Here is a 26,332-nt window from a genome sequence, read left to right as displayed (position 1 = left end):
TAAAGCAGTAACACTAGTTTTAATTATTATAGGTTTGATATACAATTTGACGCCTCTGAATGAAAACATCTGCTTGGTGATCTGACCTATGTCATTAACTTGCAATCCTGCTCTTTTAAGTAACTCATATGAACTTTATTGAGTGTCCCTGTGTAGGCAAGACCTTATTAAAAAAAATAAACTTTGGAGAATTTTAGCACTAGAGTAACACATGCATATTTGTTGCATAGCATGAATATTTGAAAAAAGTCCTGTCTTCCCTTTATAAAAACTTAATGATCTCAAGTAATTGCTTACTCAAGGTAAAAATCTTTAGCAAAAACAAATTTAAGAGTGCTTCATTATAGGTCTGAGGAATATCTACAGAGCAGCAGTTGCGGAGGGTGGATTGTAATGCCTCATTAATGTTGAGATTATAGCTTTCTTTGAATTTGGAATCTTCTCTACTTTAGGCCCTAAAATTTCAAGTGAATGTGAATAACTACACTGATGGGTCTACTTCAGTAAAGAAATATATATGCACATTTGAGCTTGGGGACCTCAATTTCCCAAATGGTTATGACTGCATCACATTTTATACACTAAATAGTCCCCTTTGAGAAGTTGCTTACAAAGGAAAGTTCAGTGAATATTTACACAGTATCAAAAGCAGAGCTTTACTTTGTAGCTAGGCACAGTTCAACAGCTTTAAAATTTGTACGCATTTTGCAAAAGAAAAGTGTCCAAGATTTACACAACAATGTACAATATAATATATACAATAGAATATAGAAATACCCATGTATCAAGAACATACACAAAGATTAAAATCTGGACTTGAATACAGGTGACAGTTTTCTGAAACAAAATAAGAATTTTATTTTTTAACATATATTTCAAAGAAATCCATACTTCAGCATAATGTTATAACTCCAGAAGGGATGCACTGGAATATCTCCACACTAAAGCAGTATTCTTTGATTTTACTAATTTACTTCATTTTCTTTCCAGTTCCAAACCCTAGAAAGTCAGTTAGCATGACAACCTCAAACCCAGATTAAATAGCCATTTGGTTTCTTCCAAGCTATCACTCAAATATGCATTTGTCCTTTAGACTTTTGTCCTTAAAACATTAGTTAGCAGAGATTTCCTAAGAGATTTTTCCTTCAAACATGTAACATTGAATTGGCAGCCCACTATACTTTAAAATAAGGCTCTTATGAGTTTTTGCTGCCTAAACCTAATCCTGCAAACTATCTCATGCTTAAATATATATCCTAAATATATAAACATTTGGCTTGTGGGTTTGCAAAATCAGGGACAAATTTTGCAGATATGTACAGTGTATTATACCTCTACTAATTCCAAATATTATACTGCCAACCCAAATAATCCTGGTTTTATTTAGAGGTTCCTTGACACTTACAAACAGTCACCTTTGATATTTTAATTTTGTAGCACTTTCTTCCTAATCTCAAGCCATATTTTGTTAAAAGAATTTATATCCTTTCAAAGTCAGGTTAAACAGCCTTAATTAAAAGTCTTCCTTAATTGCATTTGAGAGAGTTCAATAATTAAATACCTTTGACATAGAAGTTAATGCTTTTCTGGTATAACAAACAGAGAACAAATACCTCATTTTGCAATAGATATTCCACTTGACCTCTATATTTCATAATAACCGAGACAAGGTTCTGTCTGGAAATCAGAAAAAAGAAAACAATATCAAGTTAATAACAACTGGATAAAGAGAACAGGTTTGCCTTCCCCCCCCCCCCCCCCCCCCCCCCCCCCCCATAAATTTGGAATAGTTAATTGACAGTGATTTTATGTTGGTATAAAATAAGGACAAGTGTTTATGTAGATGTCGTGTAATTAGGCCTGGATCTCCATGGTTTTTTGGTAGTCCCAAGGTGTGAATTTGTTTTACTTTTGTAGATAGACATACACCACTATAGTCCCATGCCTTTGTCATGCTACAGAAGTTACCATGAAGTTTATACAGGCAGATTGCTGTGCCTTAGCAAATTTCACTAAATGAATTAGAATTATGAACAGGACTATACACCTCTCTACATTGAACTCCAGGACTGATGCTTCAGCTGTAAACCTCACCATTTTAGAACCACAGGCTCCAAGTGCTCTCCCCGACAGATAACCAGAATCAGAGTTTTGCTTTTAAAAAGCATTTGTGTAATTTTCTGTGTTTCAAGCACAGTGAAATTCTAGCTGTCATTTATTTGCCTGCTAGAACAAAACAAAAAAGGTGCCTATGAGACCATGGCTAAGGTTGTTACACACAGGAATACACTTTCCTTTTCCTTTGAAGGCCACCTCTGTAGGGTCAAATCTTCAGGAAAGGGTACAGAAACCTTAATTCCCATTTCCACACCCTGCCTAGCCTACTGATTGGTAAAATGGACACATTATTGCCTTGGTGGTCCTCAGTGGTAGTTAGGGTTTGCATGTGCTTTTATGGAAAAGTGGAAATTGCAACTTATATTCAGTGTTTATTTGTTTTACTCTGTCACTTTATCCTTGACTTTTTCTTCCTTTTATATTTCCCACCAACCCTTTGTATTAGGGTTCTCTCTCTTCAGAAGGCTTAGAAGGAATTTTCCCCTCATTGCAGTCTGGTAGCTGTAAGTCGCAAAAGTCTTGATTGCTTCAAAGCAAATGGACTATTGTTTACAGAGAAATTGTGTGTGTCCTCACGTATCTTAGTTGGGCTAACTGAGCAATCAGAGATTAGCATTGCAACTACGGTCCAAAGTACAGGTTTCATGGTACGTGGTTAGACTTTCATTATATATGTTGTAAGGCAAGAGAAGGAAAGAGAGTCATTGCACTGAAATCATCATACAGAATAGAGAAATGTTGGGCGGCCTTCCCTGTGGTAATACCAGAGTGCATTTTCCTGTAGATGCCTACTATTCAACTCCTCCTACAGATGGGTTTGCCTTTACAGCTTTTTATTTCCAATCCGCACTAGTCTTATCTAGCCAGGCAGTTTGTGTGTTGAGTAGCTGTCTGGCAATTCCTCCTGTAATCCTGTTAAATCACAGCTAATACAAGTTGTTGCTCTGGCTTTGACCAAGTCTCCAGGCATAACATCTTTTTCATAGCATTACCCAGCTCAAAAGTAGTTCTGGACATATGAGCTTGCCTTGTTGCATACAGGTAAGCATATTTATCAGCATGCTTGTCCTAAATGCAGGTTTCAGAATAATTTTGTAAGTTATAACACTAGTTCAAAAAATTAACATATTTTCCATCAGTTTATTCTACCCTAGAGAATTTTCTGTATAAAGTAGCCATAATTTTACATAATGAATAGGAAACAAATCCAGCAACTTGTAACAATGATCAAAATACCTCTACTAATGCTATCCTGAATCTTTGGCTGCTAGATAACTAATAATACTCATATGTTACCACACAGACATAGTTCATACTTGAAAATCTCTGATAGCTGTTGTGCTGGTTTTGGCTGGGATAGAGTTGATTTTCTTCATAGTAGCTAGTATGGGGCTGTGTTTTGGATTTGTGCTGAAAAGAGCGTTGATAACACAGGGACGTTGTCGTTACTACTGAGCAGTGCTCACACCGAGCCAAGGCCTTTTCTGCTCCTCACCCCACCCCACCAGCGAGGAGGCTGGGGGGGCACAAGGAGTTGGGAGGGGACACAGCCGGGACAGCTGACCCCAACTGACCAAGGGATATTCCAGACCACAGGACGTCATGCTCAGTGTATAAAGCTGGGAGAAGAACAAGGAAGGGGGAAATGTTCAGAGTGATGGCGTTTGTCTCCCCAAGTCCCTGTTACGGGTGCTGGAGCCCTGCTTTCCCGGAGATGGCTGAACACCTGCCTGCCCATGGGAAGTGGGGAATGAATTCCTTGGTTTGCTTTGCTTGTGTGCGCGGCTTTTGCTTTACCTATTAAACTGTCTTCGTGTCAGCCCATGAGTTCTTCCTCACTTTTATCCTTCTGATTCTCTCCCCCATCCCACTGTGAGGGAGGTGAGTGAACGGTGCTTAGTTGCTGGCTGGGGTTAAACAACAACAACTGTGTATAAATGTGGCAATGCTAACCAACCCATGAACATTCAGTGTTTTTTTGACATTGAGCAAATTTTTTGAGCTTTTAGCAAGGCAACATGGTACAATAGTTTTGAAAAGAAAAGTAAATAAAAAAGGAAAGTACAAACAATTTGAGAGAGTCACTCTTGCATCTGAGCTAGTCTAAATGGGAGGAAGATGACAAGTATACAGCATATACTTAGAGCATTCATTTTTCAGTTTCCTGGCAGCAGCACCTACTGCAGAGCAATGCTAGGTTTCCTTTCTAAAATGCTGTTTATCACCATGCTGCCTAACTAAGCTGTGCTTAACTGCATGGATCAGACTAGCCATGATGTTATAGTTACTGGCACCTCAGCGTCTGAGATTATGGGCCGATGGACTGTAGTTCTTCTGATGCACTCATTGATTTACATTGTGTTTGGTTTTCAAGCTATGAAAATCAGTGTGCGAAGCGATGCAGGGGCTGCCGGATTTATTTGTTCACATTTGTCTGTGAGAGCAAATCTTATTATTACAGAGGTAAGGTTCCAGTTCATTCTTTTTAATTCATCTCAAGAACTTCAAACAGTTCTTTTTCCCTCTCTGCTGGATCTAAGCAGACTGAGCATCTCAATCATATGTTATCTAAAACACAAATGTTTGTGTGCTACAATCAGAAATGTAACTACAGTACATGCAGACAACCCTAAGCATTATTTTATTTAGCTAATCTAAGTACTCACAGCTGTGAAGACACAGCAATATAGGAAACTAATCTGCTGGCCTTCCTAGGTGCCAGGCAGATTTGCACAGACTGTGTTGAGCCCATTCTACTGCATCCATCTACTCCATCTCTATTACAGCCCTAGCTAGATATAGAATTGAGGAATTATGACGTGTTGCAAAAATACATTCCAGTGCAGAATAAGTACAAAGATGTCGCATGTGCTGGTAGAAACGGCTGTTATGACTAGGTATGATATTACTGACTGGCCTACTCACAAAAAAATACGAGGGTGGCACCGCTTACTAGAAAAAGGGCTTTTCTTCACTGTATGGCTCACCTTATAATTTTGGTGGTGCTTCAAATCTAAGTACCTTCTCAACATAATTGTGCTAGTGCTTTCAGCTCAAATAGTTGCATCTAATGGGGAAAAAGAATATGTGAACACTGCTAAAGTTTGCTCCAGGGAGTGATTTTTTGATCCCTAAGTTAAGGAGTGTGTGAAGGCTTGTGTTTACAATACTTGGAGAAGCCACAGTTAGATAGAACCAGCTGTGCATCCTGTGTAGCACCAACTCTACAGTGCTACTAAGACACGTAGGGTTTTTATTCATTAAAAAGGGGGGTTTCCAGTTCAAAATACCCAGCATAACATGAGGCAGGCTGTCATGGCGGTATTACCTTCCACGTTATGGTATGGAATGTAATGCATATCCTGGAGCAAGCCTTAAGCACAACACTGGAAGACTGCATATGTGCAAGGAGCCTAGAGTGGTGCTGTCTCATGTACATGGCCTCCAGGAAGCAGTCCCTGGAATGAACTAGGAAATAGATGAGAATCAGGTTAGAGAATACTTAAACTGGACATACGTATGTCCATGGGCCCTCAATGGATGCACATATGAATGCTGAGGGGACTGGCTGATGTCATTGTGAGGCCACTCTTGATAATCTTTGAACAAACAGGGTGACTGGAAGAGGTGTCTGAAGATTGGAGGAAAGCAAATGTCACTCCCATCTTCAAGAAGGGCAAGAAAGAAGGTGCAGAGAACTAGAGGCTGATCAACCTCAACTTGAACCCTAGAAGGGTGATGGAGCAACTAAACCTGAGAACCATTTCCAGGCATATGAACTACAAGAAGGTCATAGAGAGTAGTCAGAATGGATTCACCAAGGGAAAGTTGTGCTTGAGCAACCTGATAACATTCCATGATGAAATCATAGGGTTTTGACACGACACTATCACCCATAACAACCTCATAGAGAAGCTAATGAACTATGGGCTGAACAAGCAGACAGTGAGGTGGATTGAAAACTGGCCCAATGGCTAGGCCCAGAGGGTGGTGATCAAGCTGGAGGCTGGTAACTAGCAATGTACCCCAGGGGTCAGTCCTGGGTCCAGTACTGTTTAACATCAGTGGCTGATACACCAAAAGGTTATACTCCCATCCAGAGAGACCTCAACCAGCTGGAGAAATGGGCTGACAGGAACCTCATGAAGTTCAGGAAAAGGAAGCGAAAAGTCCTGTGCCTGGGGAATAACAACCCCACGCACCAGTACATGCTGCGGGCTGACTGTCCGTGAAGTAGCTTTACAGAAAAGGACCTGGCAGTCCTCGTGGATAGGAAGCTGAACATGAATCAGCAATGTGCCCTTGCAGCAAAAAAGGCTAAAGGTGGCTAAAGGTATCCTGGGCTGCATTAGGAGGAGTATTACCAGCAGGTTGAGGGAGGAGATCCTTCCCCTCTTACTCAGCACTGGTGAGGCCACACCTGGAATATTGTGTCCAGTTCCGGGCTCCTCAGTACGAGAGACATGTATGTACTGGAAAGTGTCAAACAAAGGGCCACTAAGATGATGGAAGGACTGGAGCCTCTCTCCTACAGGGAAAGATTGGGAGCTGGGACTGTTTAGCCTAGAAAAGAGAAAGCTCAGGGGGGATCTTCTTGATGTATATGAACAACTGAAGGGAGGGTGCAAAGATGAGGGAGCCAAGCTCTCTTCAGTGGCGACAGGACAAGAGGCAACAGGCACAAACTGAAACGCAGGAGGTATTGAGGGTGACTGAGTACTGGCATAAATTGCCCAGAGAGGTTGTAGCGTCTCCCTCCTTGGAGATATTCAGAAACCATCTGGACACAGTTCTGGGTAAGTCGGGCTGTGTGCAAACATTACTTAATTAGGTCTTACACAAAGAAATACCTCCTCTTGTCTGTTTTGAATCTGCTACTTTCACTTCATACTCCCTTTATCCTGCATTGGAAGATACAGTAAACGATCCTTTTCTGCAGACATTCTCTGTGCTTCCTAGTTTCATATACTTGTCATCTATAAAATATCCATCTTCTATTATCTGTTCATCAGGATGAAGAATATTGTTACTTATTTGTTTCTCATATGGAAGGCATTTCATTCCTATGAGCATCCTTGCTGCCCTTCTCTTCACTTTTTCAAGTTCTATTACATCATATTTGAAATGGGAGAAGCAGAACTGTCAGCCATATTCAAGATAAATGAACACCCTACACTGATACTGTGGGATAATATTGGTTTTTGTTTTTTTCATTTCTTTCATAATAATTCCCAACATTTGTTTAATCTTTTTTGCAGCTGCTGGGCACCAAGCTGACATTCAGAACTATTGATTATAACCCCAAGAACTCATTCCTGGTGGTAAAAGTCAACTCAGAGCCTATGATTTCATGTGTGAATTTAAGACCGTTTCCTCCCATCTACATTTATCTTCTCAAAATTTCATCTGCCACTTTATCACACACTCAACTCAGCATTGTAAAATCCTTCTGCAAATCATCACAGGCAGCTCCTGTGCACATTATGGGCAGCAAACTTTTGTCACTTAGCTATTACCCCTTTTTTTCTCAGATAAGTTAGAAATGCAATTGAGAGCACAAGGCCTGACCACAGATCTTTCTGGGTCATCACTGCTGGAAAATGTTTTCTCCTACCTGTCAACACAGTTCAAGCTTTTACTTTTTCAATATTTACTGAGCTTGTGGTTGAAGAAAGAAAGTATTTATTGCCCTACAGTATCAGAGGAAATTTTGCAGACCATAGTTGATTTGCAGCTCAACATCTTTTATCCCCTATCCCCTCTGAAGATTCTCCTTGCAATAAAAAAGGCCACATACTTTACATCACAAGAAATAAAACAGCCAATAAGTAGTGTGTGTATAGACTGTATGATTGGTTTGATCTCTATAGCAAGGACCAGAATGGAGATTTGGGCCATGCTCTTAGGAAACCAGATGGGTCCTCAGTAAGCATCAGATATTCACCTTGAACAAGTCACTACCTCTCTGTTTTCCTCCATCTGCTAAATGACAGGTGTGGCATTTACTGTTCTTGGCAAAGTACTTTGTAACACATTGATGAAAAACATTACAAAAAGTGTTAACAGCTTCTTTATCTAAGTGCATGAAATGGAACATAATGAAAGTTGAATGAGGAATCTACCTCATTTAGTGCTTGTCCATGGTAGGTTAGCTTTAGAGTCAGATGCTTTTTGAGTGCCAAGTTAAAAACTTGTCATAGATAGCCTCCATTACAAAAATAAAATAAAATAAAACAAAACATCACTCTACTGTGAAAACACAGGCATAATAAAGAGCAAATCTATTATTTTTACAGTATTTACTCTTAAAAAATTCTCTAAAAGCAACGCACACATGAGAATTATGACTCCTTCAGTCCTGGGAATCTTTAGGAAACATGCAAGCTCTAATGAAACCTTCAATGACATGAAAGGGAGAGAATGGGGAAAAATTACAAAGATCTATAAATTATTATTGCTAAGCAATCAATAAGGTCTGAAAATAAGAGTCTAAAACATTGAACCAAATTTCTTTCTCTTTGGTATCATTCCTGTCCCCAGTAGGTCTCAGAATTGTCCTTTGGCACCAAGACACTCACTACAAATACGAACAAACAGAAATATTGTTAAATACCAGTGTTCTTACCGAGTCAGTCTCCAGGCACAACTGTCTTCTAACAGCTGATTGACACTGAACTGTCTTTGGTCATCCTCATGCTGTGGAAGAGAAGCATATAGTGAGATATAGTATTCTGATTGGAAGAACACATGTTGGAGAGATTTGCTTGGTATTTTCCAAAGTCAGCATGTTCTTTAGGAACAGTCCTTTCAGAGTGTTCAGGATGTTTCAATCTGAAATTTTATTTGATGACTCTCTCTCATGTTACACTGGGTTGTACTATATAGGAGGCCAAACCAGATTGTCACAGTAGCTCCTTCTAGCTACATATAGATGAAGACTATAGCCCAGCCTCAGTAAACCCTGCTTCTGCTTTCTTGTTACAGACAGCAGAAGGCACCTTTTTGCAATGGTGATATACACCAGCCACAAAGCAGAAATCGGTTTTCATCCACAACCCCTCTGCTGCTTCCTTTTCTAAGAAAACAGAACAGAGAACACCTGTACCATCCTTTGCAACCCTTCTGAAGGGACTTCTCTCAGTGAAGTCACAGAGATGATCAAGGCACCAAAGCATTTTTTGTATGAGGAGAGGCTGAGATAGGACTGTTCAGTCTGGAAAAGGGAAAGCTCAGGGGGAATCTTATCAATGTGTACAAGTATCTGATGGGAAGTAATGAAGACAAGGGAGTCAGACTCTTTTCAGTAGTGCTCACTGACAGGACAAGAGGCAAAGGGCACAAATTAAAACATGTGAAATTCCATGTTAACACACACACAAAAAACATTGTGAAGGTAGTCAAACACAGGAAGATGTTGCCCTGAAAGATTGTGGAGTAGGTTTGAATATCTGCTGAGATATTCAAAACATGACTAGACATGGTCCTGGGAAACCTACTCTAGCTGACCCTGCTTGAGCAGAGGGATTGGACTAAATGATCCCATGAGATCCCTTCCAGCCTAAACAATTCTATGATTTTGTCTTATTTCATATATTCTGCTGACCAAACCTGTTCCAATTCAGATATAGTTCTTTCTCCAGCCCCACAGATTTGTTGCCTTTGATGCCTTAACCCTTCCCACCCCATGGAGGTAGCTCAGCCCATGCTAGGCCTGTACTGCCAGCTTGTAAGCACCACCGTGTCCTGAAAATTCTGCCCTTTTTCTGACCTATATCCCTATAACTCATAGGGAAAAGTTACTGAGGGGCTTGTGACAAGCATGACCCCAAATTCACTGGTCAAGGATTACAAAGGGAATGACACTTATAAACAGGTATAACCCTGGGAGGGGTGGGGGGATGAGAGAGAGAAAAGAATTAACTAAGAAAACAGAAGCAGGAAAGCAGCACAGCACATAGGCATCTAGTGGTGATGAGCTTCTGTTTCCATAACAGCTAGGACAGCTGCCAGACATTATTTTTCTTAGTATCTCTAGAACTGTAAATGATGGCTGGGATGGGCACAGCTTAGGCAACCAGGTTACAGCCTATTTATTTACATGTATACTGATCTAAAACATTTGTTCACTCAAAGGTGAAGCAGAGGACAGAAATTGTATCTGGCCAAGGATACAGAAGAATCTGAAAAATGACTCCATTTTAGGCTGAACTAAACTAATGAAACTTTCAAATTCTTTGTGAAGGGTAGAAAAAATGGTTTAACCTTAAGCAAAACATTTCAGTAAGGAAAAAAAATTCTGTTAATATTTTCCTGTTATCACTTTCATACAATAAACACAATTAAAAAAAAAGAGAACAACATAATCCAACAGTGATGAAATATGATTGATGATTCCCCCCCCCCTTAAACTGAATTTGAAAGCAAATTTGTATTTTCTAAAGAAAAAAACCCCAGTCTTTCACTTGCTTGGCTAAAACAGCCTTCTCCTAATATTTTGAATGTTAGTGAATTCAAATATTGAAAGCTTGTTCAGAAGAAGGTGACCACACTAGCAATTCTTTCTAGTTAATTGAAGCGTAGTAGTGGTCTAAAGCTAGCATTCCTAAGTAACTTGTGTCTTTGCTATGGTTGGATTCAATTTAAATATGTTAATTAACATGTGAATTAATTCACGCTAATTCTGCTTTAGATCGCTATATAGAGAATTGGCAATAGCACTGTTTAAGGAGCGGGATCTTGCTGAGCTAGATACATTACAGATGTTCTGTAAAGAATTCCCATCTGGAGCGCTACTATCTCTTTTATCACATAATGGCAACAAGTGAAAGATGAATTAGATGAATGAAATGGAAGGGGGTGAAGGTAAGAAAAACATTCTCATGCATTAAGCCTTGAAAGTATGTCTCAGATATAAGCACTAAACTCCCCTTTGTCTGGGCATTTGATCTTATACAAACACCTGTGTTTCTTATCTCAGTGTATTGACATGAGAGTGTTACGTGTTATTACAGAGGAGAAGACAGAGTAAGTACTTGGGGGTTAGGGGATGCATTTGAGAGTAGATGGTCTTTTCTCAGCTGATTTCAGAATCTGTCTCTGAACCCCACTAAGTTGCTTCTACAAAAATTATTATGAGACACAAAAAAATAGCTCACAGATGCCCATTTCCTGAGCACAGCACTAAGTGTGCTACATATGGCTCTGACCTAACAACTGCTGGTTTTGCTCACAACTCACATCTTCTGCCCATGCCATACTCTGAGGCTTGGAGCATCTGACAGCTATCATGCTGCTTCAGTGCACGCTAGAGGACTGGTATAACATCTCAAGCCTTGAGAATATTTTGTAGGGCTACCATAATCAGCAGCATGCACTCAAGGAAGAAAATAGCACCCAGCACTCCATAGTTGCTTGCTATAATACCATGATTTAAATTTGCTGCTTCTAGACAGAGCAACAGTCAATCACATCCATCTTGACTCTCAGCAGGTCATATGGTTTTTTTTCCTTTTTTAAAGTCACGTTACCCTACAGATGAGTAGTGTGTGTGTTCTGCAAAATCCACCCTGCATTTTTATAATGTCGCTGCATGCTTAGCTGTCACACCACCTCCTCTGGAGACCTTACAAATAGCAGAGCACATCTGAACTGAGCAATCACAGGGACAAGGCTTGAGCTACAGAACAAGACTGATAAATGACAAACTTCCTCCTTGATCTCATACACTGATAGGACTAGGACACAGGAAGAGATGAACTCAGAAACAATGCGACGCAGATGGAAGGAGGGAGCCCTGAAGCTTAGAGATATGTGTGATTGATAGGAACCCAGAAGCTTAAGGGGATCTGATAGACTAGGGCAAAAGGTGGATGTATGTGAATTATTTAGCACCTGAATACATATGGGTGATTATTATATAGAATGGCTGTCAAGATATTCATGTGTTTCTGTGACACTAGTAAACTACAGTCTTAGTGGAGCTTCCTATAAAATAACATATTCCAAAGTTCAAAATTTGGAAGGATTCTATAGATCACAGGTCAAATTCTCCCCAAGAGTAAGCGCAGATTAACTCACAAAAATAAACATTAGCTGCATGTGTGCATAACTGAGCTAGCTGAAGAATCTTAAAAGTCTCAAAGTTTGTGCCTTTAAAAAAAAACAACCAAAACCAACAAAAAAACACCAACACACTATTTTCACATCTTTTCATATGAATTCTGAGGGAGGGCAATTTTTTTTCCATAAACTGCCTCTAATTGCATTTTATGTCCAAAGCCACAAGTTTCAGAGAACAGCAACAGCAAAATTGACCGTGAGCTCACTGTTGACTACCTCAGATCCTTGAATTCAGCGTGGCTGGAGCAGGTTTCAGCAGACCCAAAGAGATCTACAGAACCGAGTCCAGAGCAAAAGGAAACACTGCAGCTTTCAATGCACCACAGTCTGTGTCTCCTCCATTAGGTTTTGTGTGGTCCTGACAGACTTGCTGGTGCTCCAGCCTGCGAGCAGGACCTCTCCTTTCCGATATTAGTGCTCTGTCACAAGCATGCCCTGGAGCTGGAATAAAACTCTGGGTCTATGACTTATGCCAGCTCAAGAGCTGCTCATGTTCTTTGCTATTATTAGTAACCTAAAGTAACTTCATGGCCTGAAGCTTTCAGAGTCGTGTCAGTTACCATAAAGGGGTGATCAATAATTCTGTCCTGGTTTCAGCTGGGATAGAGTTAAGATATCTTAAAATGTCACCCTTCCTGGTTAAACCCTATCATAGGTTATTAAACAGTAGCACAATTTCAAGGGACATTTAAACACAAGAAAAGGCTCCGTTCTATTTTTAGAGGGATTGTGTAGTACCTCCAAGTCACAAACTTTTAAATAATGGGAAAAAAATCACCCCCTTCTTATCATGATGGACCACTGACTCTTCTCATCTCTGATTATGCCCAGAAAGTTACGCTTAACTCATTATGTCTGGCAAAACGTTATCACCATTAACACTGGTATATATGAAAACAAAAACGTTTTTGAACTTTCAGGAAATACTGCTTGCTGGCTGCTTTAGTCCAAAAATTCCTTTCTGGAAGCAAGTGAGGCTCTTGTTAGAAACCCGTAAGTATTCTTTGCTGCTTCTCCACTGCAAAGATTCATGCTTTCCCCAGATAATCAGTATGTGGGGACAACTCTGAAAAAATGGGTATCTCGGATAGACAGAGCACTCCCTAGAAATGGTATCTGGATAAAGGTTTCTGCTTCTACGCTGTTCAACTGCACATTTCTTCCTGAACACCACCTAGTCACTAGGAATTTAACACTTCTGACCCACTACGACTTGTGGAGTTTGCACTTAAGAGTTGCCTTTTAGAGACCATCTAGGTTAAAATACAGAGCAGGACAGGTGTGCAGCAGTCATTATTCAGTATTATTGTAACCTGAGTACACTGGGTCACCATCTGACAAGAGGCTATTGGTTTTTCTTCACATTCATTGTCATTCTGAAGGTTTCAATGTGTGGAGAAAAGTCTGCAAGGTGCAGAATTCCCAATCCTGTCAACAGAAACTCTTTGTCTGGCTAGAAATGGTATAAAACTGAGCTTCAATATTTTTCTATATATTAAAAAGATAAACTAACATTCCCTGTATAAGCCTTATTTGGAAGTTTAGTAGGAATCTAGCATCTTGAAAATTGGGGTCTTAAAAGATGTTCTTCAAGCATGTTAAGACCAATAAATCTCACGTCTCAAAAAAACAAAATCAAAGGTCACCCACTGGCTGAAAGACCTGTGTTTCCATGTAAAGCCCCAGGCCAAATTTCTTGCTTGTAACTGCTCAGTTCAAGACAATTTCCTCTTTCTGAATACTTCATAACAGAATGCCAGCTTCCCACAAAAGGAAAGGAAGCAAGCATTTACCTTAAAAAAAATACGTTTTTCAGCTGAATTCACAAAAGAACATGTAGTTATTGGCCAAAGTTCATACACTGTCTGGTTAAAAAAAAAAAAAGTTGTATATTACTTATAAGTATCCATTTACATTGGTTATTAAGCATAATAACAGTAATTTGAATGTACAGACAGATATTTTTAACCATGCATCCCTATTTCAACAGTGTTATGTAAGATAAGCAAGAATCATGAAGGCAGTCTCCAGATGGCATTGGTCTAGAGTTTTGCTTCCTTAGCACACAAACAAGCTTTAAAGTTTCAGAAGAGGCTCCTGAACATATCATTAGGTTCCAAAGCAGATAGTTTTGGAGATCTACAGTAATAGCAGATCTACATAGACCAAATAGGTCATTTGCTCTATATTTTAGTTTTTCTGTTTGAAGACAGAGTAACTTGCAGAAAATCAGTCATTGGCTTGGAAGTTTGAAGAGTAGATTGTCAGGAAGTTGTTTGAGTCTCCCTCTTTTCAGTATATGCATGTAAAAAATACCTTCACCACACGCTATATGCATGTAAGTAGCAAAACGCATTCATATCAAGCTTCTAATTCGTGTCACTGATTTCTCAGGCCAGAAAATGTTGGAAACCTGCAACTGCCCAGCAGAAGGGTCGATAATATATTATTCTATTTAAAAGATAGAGATGTTGACCTAAAAAAGGTAAATCATTTTTCCACCATTACACATACTTATGTGCATCCATAATTATATCTAATCACCAACACTCCACTCTTTTCAAGCCCTTCTTTGGCAGCACTATATGAAAAATGAAGTTTTCCATGTTCTAACACAGGATGTCTTGTCACAGATCTAACACCAGAAAGGACTATGATGACTGCCTAATCTCTTGTTTAATGCAGACAATGGAAATCACATGGTGATTCCTGCCTTGATCTCAACAACTTGCAGTTAAATGACAAGAAGTTACCACAGATAGTTTCCCAAGACAAAACTCATTCCAATGGTCACTGGACATGTTCTTTTTGCTGGTGTGATACACGGATGGGGTGAGAAAGGACTTATGAGATGGACACTTGCTCACACCCTTCTGAAGGTATATTCAAACATCAACTTATTTTCCCTAGACTGAGAGCAAGCAGTTGGCAATTCATTGATCTGACTAATTTTTGAAGAAGTGACCTAGTGATGAAAGCTTACATGTTTCCTAATTTACTTTCTTTTGGACAATGTTATACCAAGAAGAATCAATGGGTTTTAAAAAATAAATAATTAAGTGAATAATATTGGCAGTGAAGAATGCCAATAATTTAAGCCAGGATTGTACGTATCAGCACCAAATTATTCTGCTTTTATCTATAAACTCATTAAAATGTTAAATGTGTGTATATATATATATATATATATATATATATATTTGGCCTCATTATAGCCCTTTTTAAATGCTCCAGGTAACATATTATATTGAACTTCATGTTCCACATGGTGACACATAACACAAAGGAAAAGAAAGCCCCTACCCTTTTTTATTAGAAATCTGCCATCTGACCCATATATTGACAGACTCAGGCTGATAGCGTACCAACACAAAACAGGTAATTGGTACTATCTGTGAACAGAGTCAACACACTGCCAATGAACACTGCCCAGAACAAAGTTTCTGCTGTATTGCAAACTTTGGGTTGGAAGTAATTCTAGCTGGTCCACTAGGAATAAAGCTCACATTTAGTAGCATAGGTCAGTGTCATTAAAGCTCAGTAATCCACTGCAAAGTTGCTTAAATTCAAATAATCTGAATAGGAATGTCCCTGGATTTAAGATGGTGATAAAATTATGTTTTCTGTAAGGACTACATGTCCTTACAGACAATATTTCTGCATGTCTGCAAGCAAGAACATACACACACACAAGTATGCATCACACGTGCATAAACACACCAACTATGATTCCGGCTTTTATCAGCCTGCTCTGGTTTTCAGTGATAATGACAAGAATCCAGATCTAATTCATTTTACGCAGTACTTTGAGTGGTTTTGCTCTTGTTATATTTCAAAACATAGAAAGGCTAATAAAAAATAAGAATTCTCTACCCACCTGAAATAAATAGCATTAAGTTCTGACAAAACTGTTTTTTTTCTAAAAAGGTAGTCCTTGGTCTTTTTTAGTTGTGTATTCTCTACAGTAACTCACTAGATATAAGTACAGGAGCAAAGCAGAAATGTTCCCCAGTACATTTCAACTGGAGTTCAGCAATAATATATGCATTCTCAGGAAAGCAAATAATCTCTCTTTGATTATTACTGCAGGTTGCTACATAAAAGGATTGGTGGAATTTTATTCCTTCAGGGATGCTGAAAGAAAGAGGAGGAAAAAAAAGACAACATACCGTTCGAGCCAAACTTTGCTTCAAATTATTAGTGTTGTGTAGTCGAAGCTGAATGCAGGTGGTTGCCTTGTGAAGACTTTCATGGCTGCCCAAAGTATGATCACTGTAGTTTGGGGGGGAGGGGGGAGGGAAGACAAATAACAAATAGTTACCTCTGCTTGCCACTTCCTTCTTTTTTTCCCTTCTCTCCTTCTCCTAAAAGCACCAGTGGACTAAATTCTAAGTGCAAAGCAGATTGAATAATATAAAACATGTACTTGGCACCCACTTCCGTGAAAACTGATGGTGTTTGGTTCTGGCATATTTTCTGGTGAAACAGTTTAAGAATAATTGCTTAGATGTATCTTTGACCATTAAGTTCTGTAACAGAACAACAATGACAAAGAGAAAGAATATTCTAAACAAACTGCACATGCTCCCAAAACTTGAGATTGTTCATGCATATTCTTAAAACCAAATTAGTGCAATTTATACAAAGTATCTTGGTTATGAATGCACCACTACAGAATGACTTGTAGTGTTTGATACCCAACTTGAAAAATCAAATATTAGCTGTGAGTTTGAAAATCACATATATTAAGACAGGTGGCCCTTGATTCTCAAAGAAATCAAAGTTCTCACCCTGTACAGGTCACACAGAGATGGTAAAACAAGCCGCGAGTCAGTCTTCCTCCTTCTCAATCATATGAGAGCTAAGGTCAGACACAGAGCTCTACTCACTCAGCTGGAGTGACTTCTACAAACTACTCTGCTGGTCAAGGATGCTCTAGCACCCCATGACAGGGCAATTCCTTTTTCTTATTTGCCTCTTCAGAGTAGCTTCTAGTCCACTTATCACTCTTGGCAACTTCTTCTAAGTTATAATACAGCCTTAGTATATCACTCTTAAAATTACTTTGAACAAAAATAATTTCACTGTTTCCCTTCCCCTTTTTGTTTTAATCAGGTGAAATAATGCAAAAACTATTTCAGAGTTAAGGCAAACATCTTTTTACATTTAAAAAAAATCCTTTGGGATATAACAGGTAGGAAAAACGACACTGATTTTTGCAAAGGCAAATTCATCACCAAAGCAAGTTAATATGCATATGTATCATCAGTTACAACTCTAGTGCATGTTCAATTAGATTCATGTTGCTTTTTTCAAGCCTGCAACCACAAGTGCCAAAAGGGATATTCCATATTTATACAGATTTACAGCATGGTAAGTTATTTCAGAACTCCTTGGGCCATGAAGGAAAGATGATTCTTTTCTGGTTTGTCAAGTGCCATGGAAAACCCAGAATTCAGTTGTAAACTGTGTTTCTTTCTACCTAAAAGGGCTTTTGATGGAATGTCTGCGTAAAACTGGCTGGATTTCTTTCCAAAAAAACACTCACCCTATGAATAAATCATGGAAAGCATGACTTAGGGGAGAGACCCATATCTCACATGGCAGCAGAGGTCCCCAGCAAAAATGAATGGTTAAACTTAAATAAATGTGCTGTACATATTGCCATTCAGCACAATTACAGGGAATTCATATATCTTGTATATGTTCTGCACCTACACTACACCAGAGTGAAGTAACATACATACTGTCCATTAGAGGTCACAAAAAGGTATGAAGTGTAGATATAAGAATTTTTTTTTTTTTTAAACAAATATATTAAAGGTCACAGAGGGCAAACCTATTTCCATCTGACGTAACAAATACCTAAAGTAAGGTCCTCTGATAGTGCTTCCATATATTTGCAAAATTCCTTGATTTTAAGAGCATGAAGTACAAGATGTAAGACAGAGAAGTTAACACCAACACAGTGAAATACCTGTACTGGTGGAAAGCGTATCACTGTTTTGCCTCAACCCTTCTCAAATCCCTTTACAAGCAAAAGTCCAAGAGATCAATTCCTAGTTCCTGAGACTGTACCAATTCATAGATTCTCTTCTGTTGCTCCTCAGCTCATATCTGTGTTGTGCCTACTCATGGCTTTCTTGAAACTTCTTCCTCTCCTCATTTTACCCAATCACGTCAGCCTCATGACTCTAAGGATGAACTCTCCCATGATCCTTGCATCCTTTAGAACTGCCTCACACTTGGTTTTTACCTTTTACGCTACCATTATTCCTGCTCTTTCCATTCTGCCTTACTTTCAACCTTAGGACAGGTTGAAAGCGACAAGAAAATTACAAAGAAACACATCTGTGAGTCTTGAGTCAGTACCTCCAGCATACAGATTCCTGTTGCAATGCCAACATTACATCAAGCCAGTGACAGAAATTGGTATCGCTATACCTATACAGAGGAGCGTTCTGCTAGTGTAAATTGGTATAACTATACCCTCCTCTGTAGTTACAATTTTGTACCACAGATGTATAAAAACTACCTTTTACAAGTATAATTATTTCATGTCATCTTGCTCCCAGGCGGAACAAGCTACACCAACAGCAGTTGAATTTTGTGGTTATAACTACATTTACACTAGTTGTTTGTGTTAGCTCTGCTGTGTCAGGCAGATACAATACATCATCAAATCCTTTATTGACATAGCAATGCTGCCTGAAACATTGCAGTCAGAAGTACTGGCCATACAGCTGACTTCACACAGTTGACTTCATGAGTGGATTTCATTTGGACAAATACAAAGAGAAAAGTTTTGACAGGTATTGTGACACAAGAGACTAGACAAAATGGATTAATGCCTCAATAAAATAATGTAGAAACCTGGTCTAGATAAGAAGTGAACTACAAGAAACAGAGATGTATCTTTGCCATAGATTGACAGATTACCTTTTAGCCATACCTCAGGCTGCAACACACTATGCAGATCTGCTACTATACCTGTACTACTAAGATAAAAGTAATATAGCCCCCTTTGGAGGACAGCATGATTTTTAGTAACTGGTTTACAGTGCTCTGAGCTCTGTAAAGGAAACACAAATAAAAACGCTACAACATTATTAACTCAACAGTTTTCCCCCCTGTTTTTAGCTGGAATTACTAAGTGAAGAATACAGGTTTGATGAGAATGCCATGACAAAAGACATAAAGCAAAAGGCAATCTTTTTCTTTAAGAGACATGGTAATGAACTGGTCAAAGCAACGTGACTTGCCTGTGGTCCCACAATATATCAGAAGCAGAAAAAGGGAAAATTCCTCAGTCACTTGATACTCCCTCACCACTAGATGATTTTGCTTCCCCACACCAAGGTTCTCTGTTGTGATATAAGCTCCAAATCCTAATACAGTTCAATCAGACTTTTTTTTTTTTTTTGAGAAAGAACTCAGCTAAGCAGCATCTCTGAATGAAAAACTTAATCTGCAGTGACAAGGGAAAATGAAGTTTATTTTTTACAAAGAACATATTCATCCAAAAGGTGCTTGCTTCTTATGATCCTAATCTGCATGAATATAACTCTGCCCAGTGTATAATTAATAGCTTAAACTTCAATTTGAGTGAAAACCAATTCTTATTTAGCTCTCAATTCTCAGAGAATAGAATTAGTAAGGCAAAAAATGTCATCAATAAGGTCACAGGCAAGCATGTGAGCAGAAATGATAAGCATTTAGACTTTTCTATTCCATAACCCTGCTTACTATGTTAGCTAAACTGCAAAGCAGTAAGATAACTGTGCAAAAAGGCATGTTTAGAAATAAAGCTTATAAATATCCTTGGCCTACATTCCTTTGCTGGGTCTGCATTAATGCAACCTCTTGCTAGCAGACAGATCAATTAAAAAAAAAAAAAAAAAAAAAGTGCCCCATATTCTTATACACACTCATGTGCTTTGTTTTATTAGGCATTTCAGGATGTCCGGACTTTGTAGCCTGTAGTTATAAAGGAAAAGGAGTCTAAAAGAAGGATTGATTCATTGCTGTCACATGAGAAGGGTTGGGTTTGGCTTGTTGCTGGCATTGAGAGCTAAGAGTTATTTGACACAAGCTGCTTAACCCCAATTTAATTTATTTTTATGTAACATCTTTCATGAAGGGCATCATATAATCATTTTTAGGGGCATCCATTTGAAATTTAAGGAAAGATAGGAAACTGTGAAAGCAAGATTTAAAGGTAGATGTAGGAGGTTTGGATGATGGGATGATATAGCAAAGATATTTTTAGAAACAGCAGATGTCCCTCCAAAAAATAAAAGATGATCGTGAACAGGACAAGTATAAGGGAGTGGAGAGCACACCCACAGCTGGGAAACCCAAAGAAGGAGGGTGTATGGATACATATGAAAATCAGAAACTTCTGTGAACAGTGGTAAAAACTGATGAGACAAATATGGGGTTTACTCCTTCCTTCTTTCAAGGAGTCTCTGTCTTTCAGAGAGTTCTGCCTCCAGATGCACTTACACTGAAGGTCTGAAAAAGGAACTGCAGCAAATCAACTGGGGAAGTAACTAACATACACCTTACAATGACAGAAGGGGCAGGGACAAGGTGGCAATGAATCCTGATAGCTTCTACAGGCACTGTAAGAAAAACTTGACGGAAAAGGAAGCATAAGAAGAAAAAGAAAGCCTGCAGGTTGAGGCAAGGCCAGGATTTCTGATCAGTAAACAAAATGAACTGAAAGACCACAAACAAAATGAGATTCCAAATCAGAATTTCACAGATGGCCCGATTAGTTATGGACTGATCTGCAGCCTATGTGCAGCCTTCTGATTTTTTTAAAATTTGGATATTTGAAATCTGATATTCTACTTGTGAGTCAGATAGGATGTGAGCTCAAGGATATCTCCATAGGAAGGGAATAATGGATGATGAAATCTTGTGGTGCTGAGTGTAATGGTCATTGGCACACAAGTATTTTTTCCCCCATCTCATTCAAAGCTAAATAGATTCCAGAAATTAAGTCTTTCAGGTGCTTCTGCAGGAGGCAGGGTGAAGTGCTCATTAATACAGTCCAATATAACAGTACATGAAAGCCTCTGACAGAACTTCACAAAGTTGTATGGTTCACTAAACCACTCTGGTCTGAGAACAATTCATCATGTCACTGTTTTGGCTTCACTTTAGTTTTTTCTGGATTACAATAAGGCAGGAGCAGCAGAGTATTTATTCCTTTGCTGTCTTATAACTTGGGGAACTTCTAATGGAATTCATCCCTGAACAATTTCCAAATACTTTTCTGAGGAAGAGCTCTGCACAAGTACATCAAATCACTCTGTTAGCAACTTTGCAAGGAAAGCAATTTGCACTAAAAGATAGCCCAAACATAGGAAAAATTTCACCCTGAGGCAACTCCTCAGGCCGTGTTAAGCTACCCAAGGGATCATTATGGTCTGAGGATTCAAATTTCAGATACAGCACTCCGATGAGGAGGCAGAAGAAAGGGAGCTGAAATGATGGCATGGTATAGAATTACAAGCTTCTGAGGCCAGAAGTGCAGCTCAGTGCTTTCTGCATGACAGTGAAGAGGCAAAGGCAAAAAAGCTGAGAACATTATTGACCTTGTTTCACTGCTAATGAGACGTGCAGAGATTCTGCAAGTACAGGAATTTAAACAGTCCACTATTGAGGCATTCTTCCCAACAGTTAAACTAAAACTGTTTAGAACGTGCTGTACACTCTATGGAAATGCACTGAGCTCAGCCTCAATACAATGACTCATTATTTCCATTTTCTTTAGCAATTAGTTTGAAATGAGAAGAGAGTCTTGAAAATAAAAAAATGCCCTGGCCTTCTTGCGTAATTAACAGATCTGTGTACGACCTGATTCTCTGCTCAGCAGTTCTAGCGTTGTAATGCTTCACACAACGCTCTGCTGTACCAGCTCCTGCTTCACAGAGATTTAAACAAGTGAAGAGTGGGCCTACTAATGTTGAAGTCTCCATCTTTAGTTGCAAAGCATAATTCATCATAAACATCTGAACGTTTGACCTGTGTACCTGTGTAAGTATACAAGTGTCCAAGCTGGATATAGAACAAAGTTAATTTACACAGTGTGACACTTGCTCTCACAACTACATTACTTCCATTAATCAAGCTGACTTGCTCTGGGCTAGTACAGGTAATCTTTACACTAAGCTGCAAATATGACTGCTTCTAAAAATTTCCCTTTCAATTACAGATGTATACTATTTTATCTAACATTTTTTATGTCTCTAACAGATGAACTGTGATTCCTGCAGTGCCAGCTTAACATGTTACCACAGAGAACTGCCAATTTCTCCCCTTCTGCTGAAAGTCGCCATCCCTACAGCCTGCACTTTAGCTGCTTCAACACAAAATCTGCTCACTTTTGCTGACAGGTGAATTTAAGCTGCCGGGGGCAAGAAACAACTAGCTGAGTCCAGTAGTGCTTTCAACCATCACAAGAGTTTACCTAAATGAATGCAAATCAGAGCATTTACTTCCTTACTTGTAGACTATGTACATTCAGAAAGACCTGTTTGTATGAAAAATGTGTTTTTCTTCAACTTGCAGTCAGCACCAAAGCGTAGACTTCATTTGCTTTTACTACTGTTGCAACTGGATATGAAGAAAAATCACCTGCTATGTAGCTGTATAATACTGTTTCTCCTCTCTTTGGTGATTTCCACCTTTGAGGATATGCATACCCCTTCATGCTTATAACACTCCTATGAGATACTGGATGTGGCAGCATCCTTGTATTACGGATGAGAAAGACCAGAAGGGCAGTGAAGTAAAACAAATTATTCAAGGCTGCACAAAGCTTATATAAAGGAGCCAGGATTTTATTTGAATCCTTGTACTAGAGCACACTATCATCTCTGTAGAACATAAGTACTGTGTATTCTGGGAGTTTCAGAAACTCTACATTAAGTGTTTGGAACATAATAACTCTAACTCTCCCTATGGTTCTGTTTACGTGGCATGTAAGCAGAGCGCATTAAATGCGCAGCTTTTATTACATAACACATACTCAATACCGTCTCATAATGAGATACTTACTTTTGTAAGAATTCATCAGACCCGCAAACACTTAGAAGGTATTCCTCCTGGACTGGGTATCGATTTGTGCAATGGAGGATCTCTACAATTAAGTCATGAGTGATACAGCCAGCTGTAAATAAAGATAGCAAGAAAAATTAATAGTAGCTTGCTAGAGAATTCCAGGCTAGATACTTGAGCAAAGAAAATAAGAATTTCTTTGTAATGCCTAACTACTGCTGCAGACTAGCTCCATCAAGAGGAATTAGATCAAGCCACACCTGATTTTTTTTTTTTTTTTTTTTTTTTTGCTTCAAATGCTTTACAAGTCACAGAATCTATGTCCATTCAGACAAAATTAGCAATTTGTTAGGTAGCTAGGATGAAGAGCTGAGCAACTTTCCCAAACAGAAAGGAAGAGATAAATGACACTTTTTTTTTTTTCTTCCTGATGAGTGTCTCGGTACATTTCCCATGTGTGAACATGGCCTGATGCAAAAGTTAACTCTGTTGCTGCTATGACACAGAAGGCTCCAGAATTTTACTTGCTATTGTTTCTTCTGTGCAGACCTTTTTGGCCATAACCAAGAAGTAAATTAATGCTCACATGCATTTTATATACATGTAATATATTAAATAATATAATACATACGAATACATATAATACATACACATTAAGAAGTTCTATGTCAGTTTATACTATCTGCTGTTCAGAAATATTCTAGTATTTTGATAATTTTCTCCAGTGCCACTTCAGCTTTTTAAGCCATTTTCCAACCCTGCCAATACACCACTTCTCTGTCCTTTTTAGAAGAACTGATCAAAAAAATTGAAGAGAATAGTTGCGTAATGTGGCAGTTAAATTGCAAACATGTCTGATAAGTTTGGTCTTTACAGGCATGCAGAGCACACTGCACCAGCGCTGATGCTGCAAGTCTGAAATATCTCTCTCTAACAGAAAAAAAGATCTGACCCTTCAGTGAAAAGTCTTCATGTAATGTACCGAGATGGCATTACAATGCAAAATAAAGTCTGGACTTCCTCCACAATTCTCAGGCTATCTCATTGTCTGTAGCTGATACTAGAAAAGCCAAAGTAGATTTGCCTTTCAGTTTTTCATTCATGGTATTTCTTTATTGCTTCAAAATTAGCAGGTGTAAGAGCTCTTACTAGAAGCTTTAAGTGAGCTTTTTGATATAAAAATGGAAACTACCTACAGTTAAATACAAATCCCCAGAAACTAAACATGTAAACCAGACTTGCGTGTTGACTAATTTACACTGGTCCAGGTTCAGAGAACTGGTTCAAACTGAGTGTAACCAACCAGTTTCACCAGGTTTAATGGTCTTCTGAATTACCCAGTCACCCACAGCAGCCAATTCATACCGGCTAATCTGTTTCAGAGTTGCTATGCTATAATTTTAGAACAAACCAAGAAATGCAAAATTGTTTTTGCAGGGAAGTTTAAGGGAATGCAATACTGAAAGAAACTTCAGAGAACAGCTGAAATTTCTAGGTGAGGGGGGTGTGACAAAAACTAAGATGAAACACACACAGTTGGTTACCACAACTAGCTTGTTTTTTGCTTTGGTTTGGTTTTCCTCGCGGGGGGAGGAGGGGGAGGCAGCAAAGGATTCAGAAGTGCCTTCTGAAAATTTTGTTTTCCTTGCAAAGCCATTTTTCTTTTGCTTAGAAAGCCACTTCAATTGAACATTTTCTACCAGTTTTACTAGTTTTAACATCTAGCCCTTCGACAACTCACTGTTTTAAGCAACTCCTTATAGCTGGTTTGACATGTAAACTGCTGTGCCTGTTTGCTAAATATATACACACCAGAAAAAGAAGAATGACACAGAATCTTGAATTAAAATTGTAATGTGCACTTTTTTCAGGTCACTCATTGGAAAAACTCTGAAACTTGCTAGTATTATTCATTTGCACTTTGTAGACCCATTTTCCTTTCCTTGCTCTGCCAAACGTTTTTGCATGACATAACAATTATATATATTCGATGAGGCAAAAAAGTGTACTCCCTCCCCCCGCTTCAACTATATCTTGCTGTTTACTTAGACTGTAAGCAAGTTTAGGATAGGGACTGTTTCTTATATCCCCTTCAGTTTTAGCTGTGCGTTCTAAAGCTTTTTTGTAAATGAAGTTAAGCAGACTGAAAATCAAACAATCTGTAGGGTAAATGATGCTATATGATAAAACATTTGCCAGTATTTAAGACTTTTCCATTACAGGGAACTTCAATGTAGATCCCTTGCCTAGTTGACAGAAGTGCTGGAAATACTACTATCTGGTCCAAGTGTCCCAGGACCTTTGGCCCTTTGTTTCATGGCATCCACAAAGTATTGGTTCAAGATGATACAACCTACTACTTCTCCAGGCTTTCCAATAACTATGTAGATGCTCCCAAATGAAGCAACCAAACTGATAGGAATAAATGTGTAAGCCTTGGCTACCTTATTTATGAAGATATTTTATATATATATATATATATATATATATATATATATATATGTATATATATATGTTAACTGATATTCTTAGAGCTTTGGATTTTCAGTTTTCAACCAATCAAACAAACTAATACTCAGCCTGTTACAGCTAAATAATTCCTTGACAACTGAAGAAATGATTCATTAAAAAAAGAGTATCACTTAATGAAGCAGCACAGGAAGACAGGGAGAAGAAGATCTAATTTATTTCATTTTTGTATATATGGCTTAAGAAGTAAAAATTACCAGAGCTGGAATCAAAGATTCTCCCATTCACCACAGATACAGGATGCACAGGAGCAGTGGCAGCTTCCCACAGTCACTAGTGACAGAATAATTTAGGCTGGGAAGGACGTCAGCAGGTCCATCTAATCCAGTCTCCTCCCTAAAGGAGGATCAACATTGAATTTAGAACAGCTTGTTCAGGTTTTGTCCTCTAAGACTTTAAAAACCTCCAAGGATGGAGACTCCACAACTTCTGTGGGCAAATTGTTCCAATTCTTAATTACTGCCCTTTTGTATCCACGCAGTTGGAATTTCTCCTT

The 26,332-nt window shown here is 38.7% G+C and overlaps 1 protein-coding gene across 1 annotated transcript in view; it reads right to left on the bottom strand.

The window, feature by feature from the left end:
* PIK3C2G (phosphatidylinositol-4-phosphate 3-kinase catalytic subunit type 2 gamma) overlaps window positions 1–26,332 on the bottom strand; it is a 210,224-nt gene that overhangs the window by 168,876 nt on the left and 15,016 nt on the right. Inside the window, exons 5-8 of the mRNA XM_030041510.2 lie at window positions 23,308–23,419; window positions 16,407–16,509; window positions 8,744–8,814; window positions 1,614–1,677 (exon numbers count right to left, since the gene is read on the bottom strand). Of these exons, the coding sequence (XP_029897370.1) occupies window positions 1,614–1,677; window positions 8,744–8,814; window positions 16,407–16,509; window positions 23,308–23,419 (350 nt within the window). The remainder of the gene's footprint in view (window positions 1–1,613; window positions 1,678–8,743; window positions 8,815–16,406; window positions 16,510–23,307; window positions 23,420–26,332) is intronic.

The sequence above is a fragment of the Aquila chrysaetos genome, chromosome 17 (genome assembly GCF_900496995.4).
Source record: "Aquila chrysaetos chrysaetos chromosome 17, bAquChr1.4, whole genome shotgun sequence".
Classification (NCBI taxonomy): Eukaryota; Metazoa; Chordata; class Aves; order Accipitriformes; family Accipitridae; genus Aquila; species Aquila chrysaetos.
The sequence above is the reverse complement of the archived record's forward strand: the minus strand, read 5'-3'. Positions and strand labels throughout refer to the sequence as shown.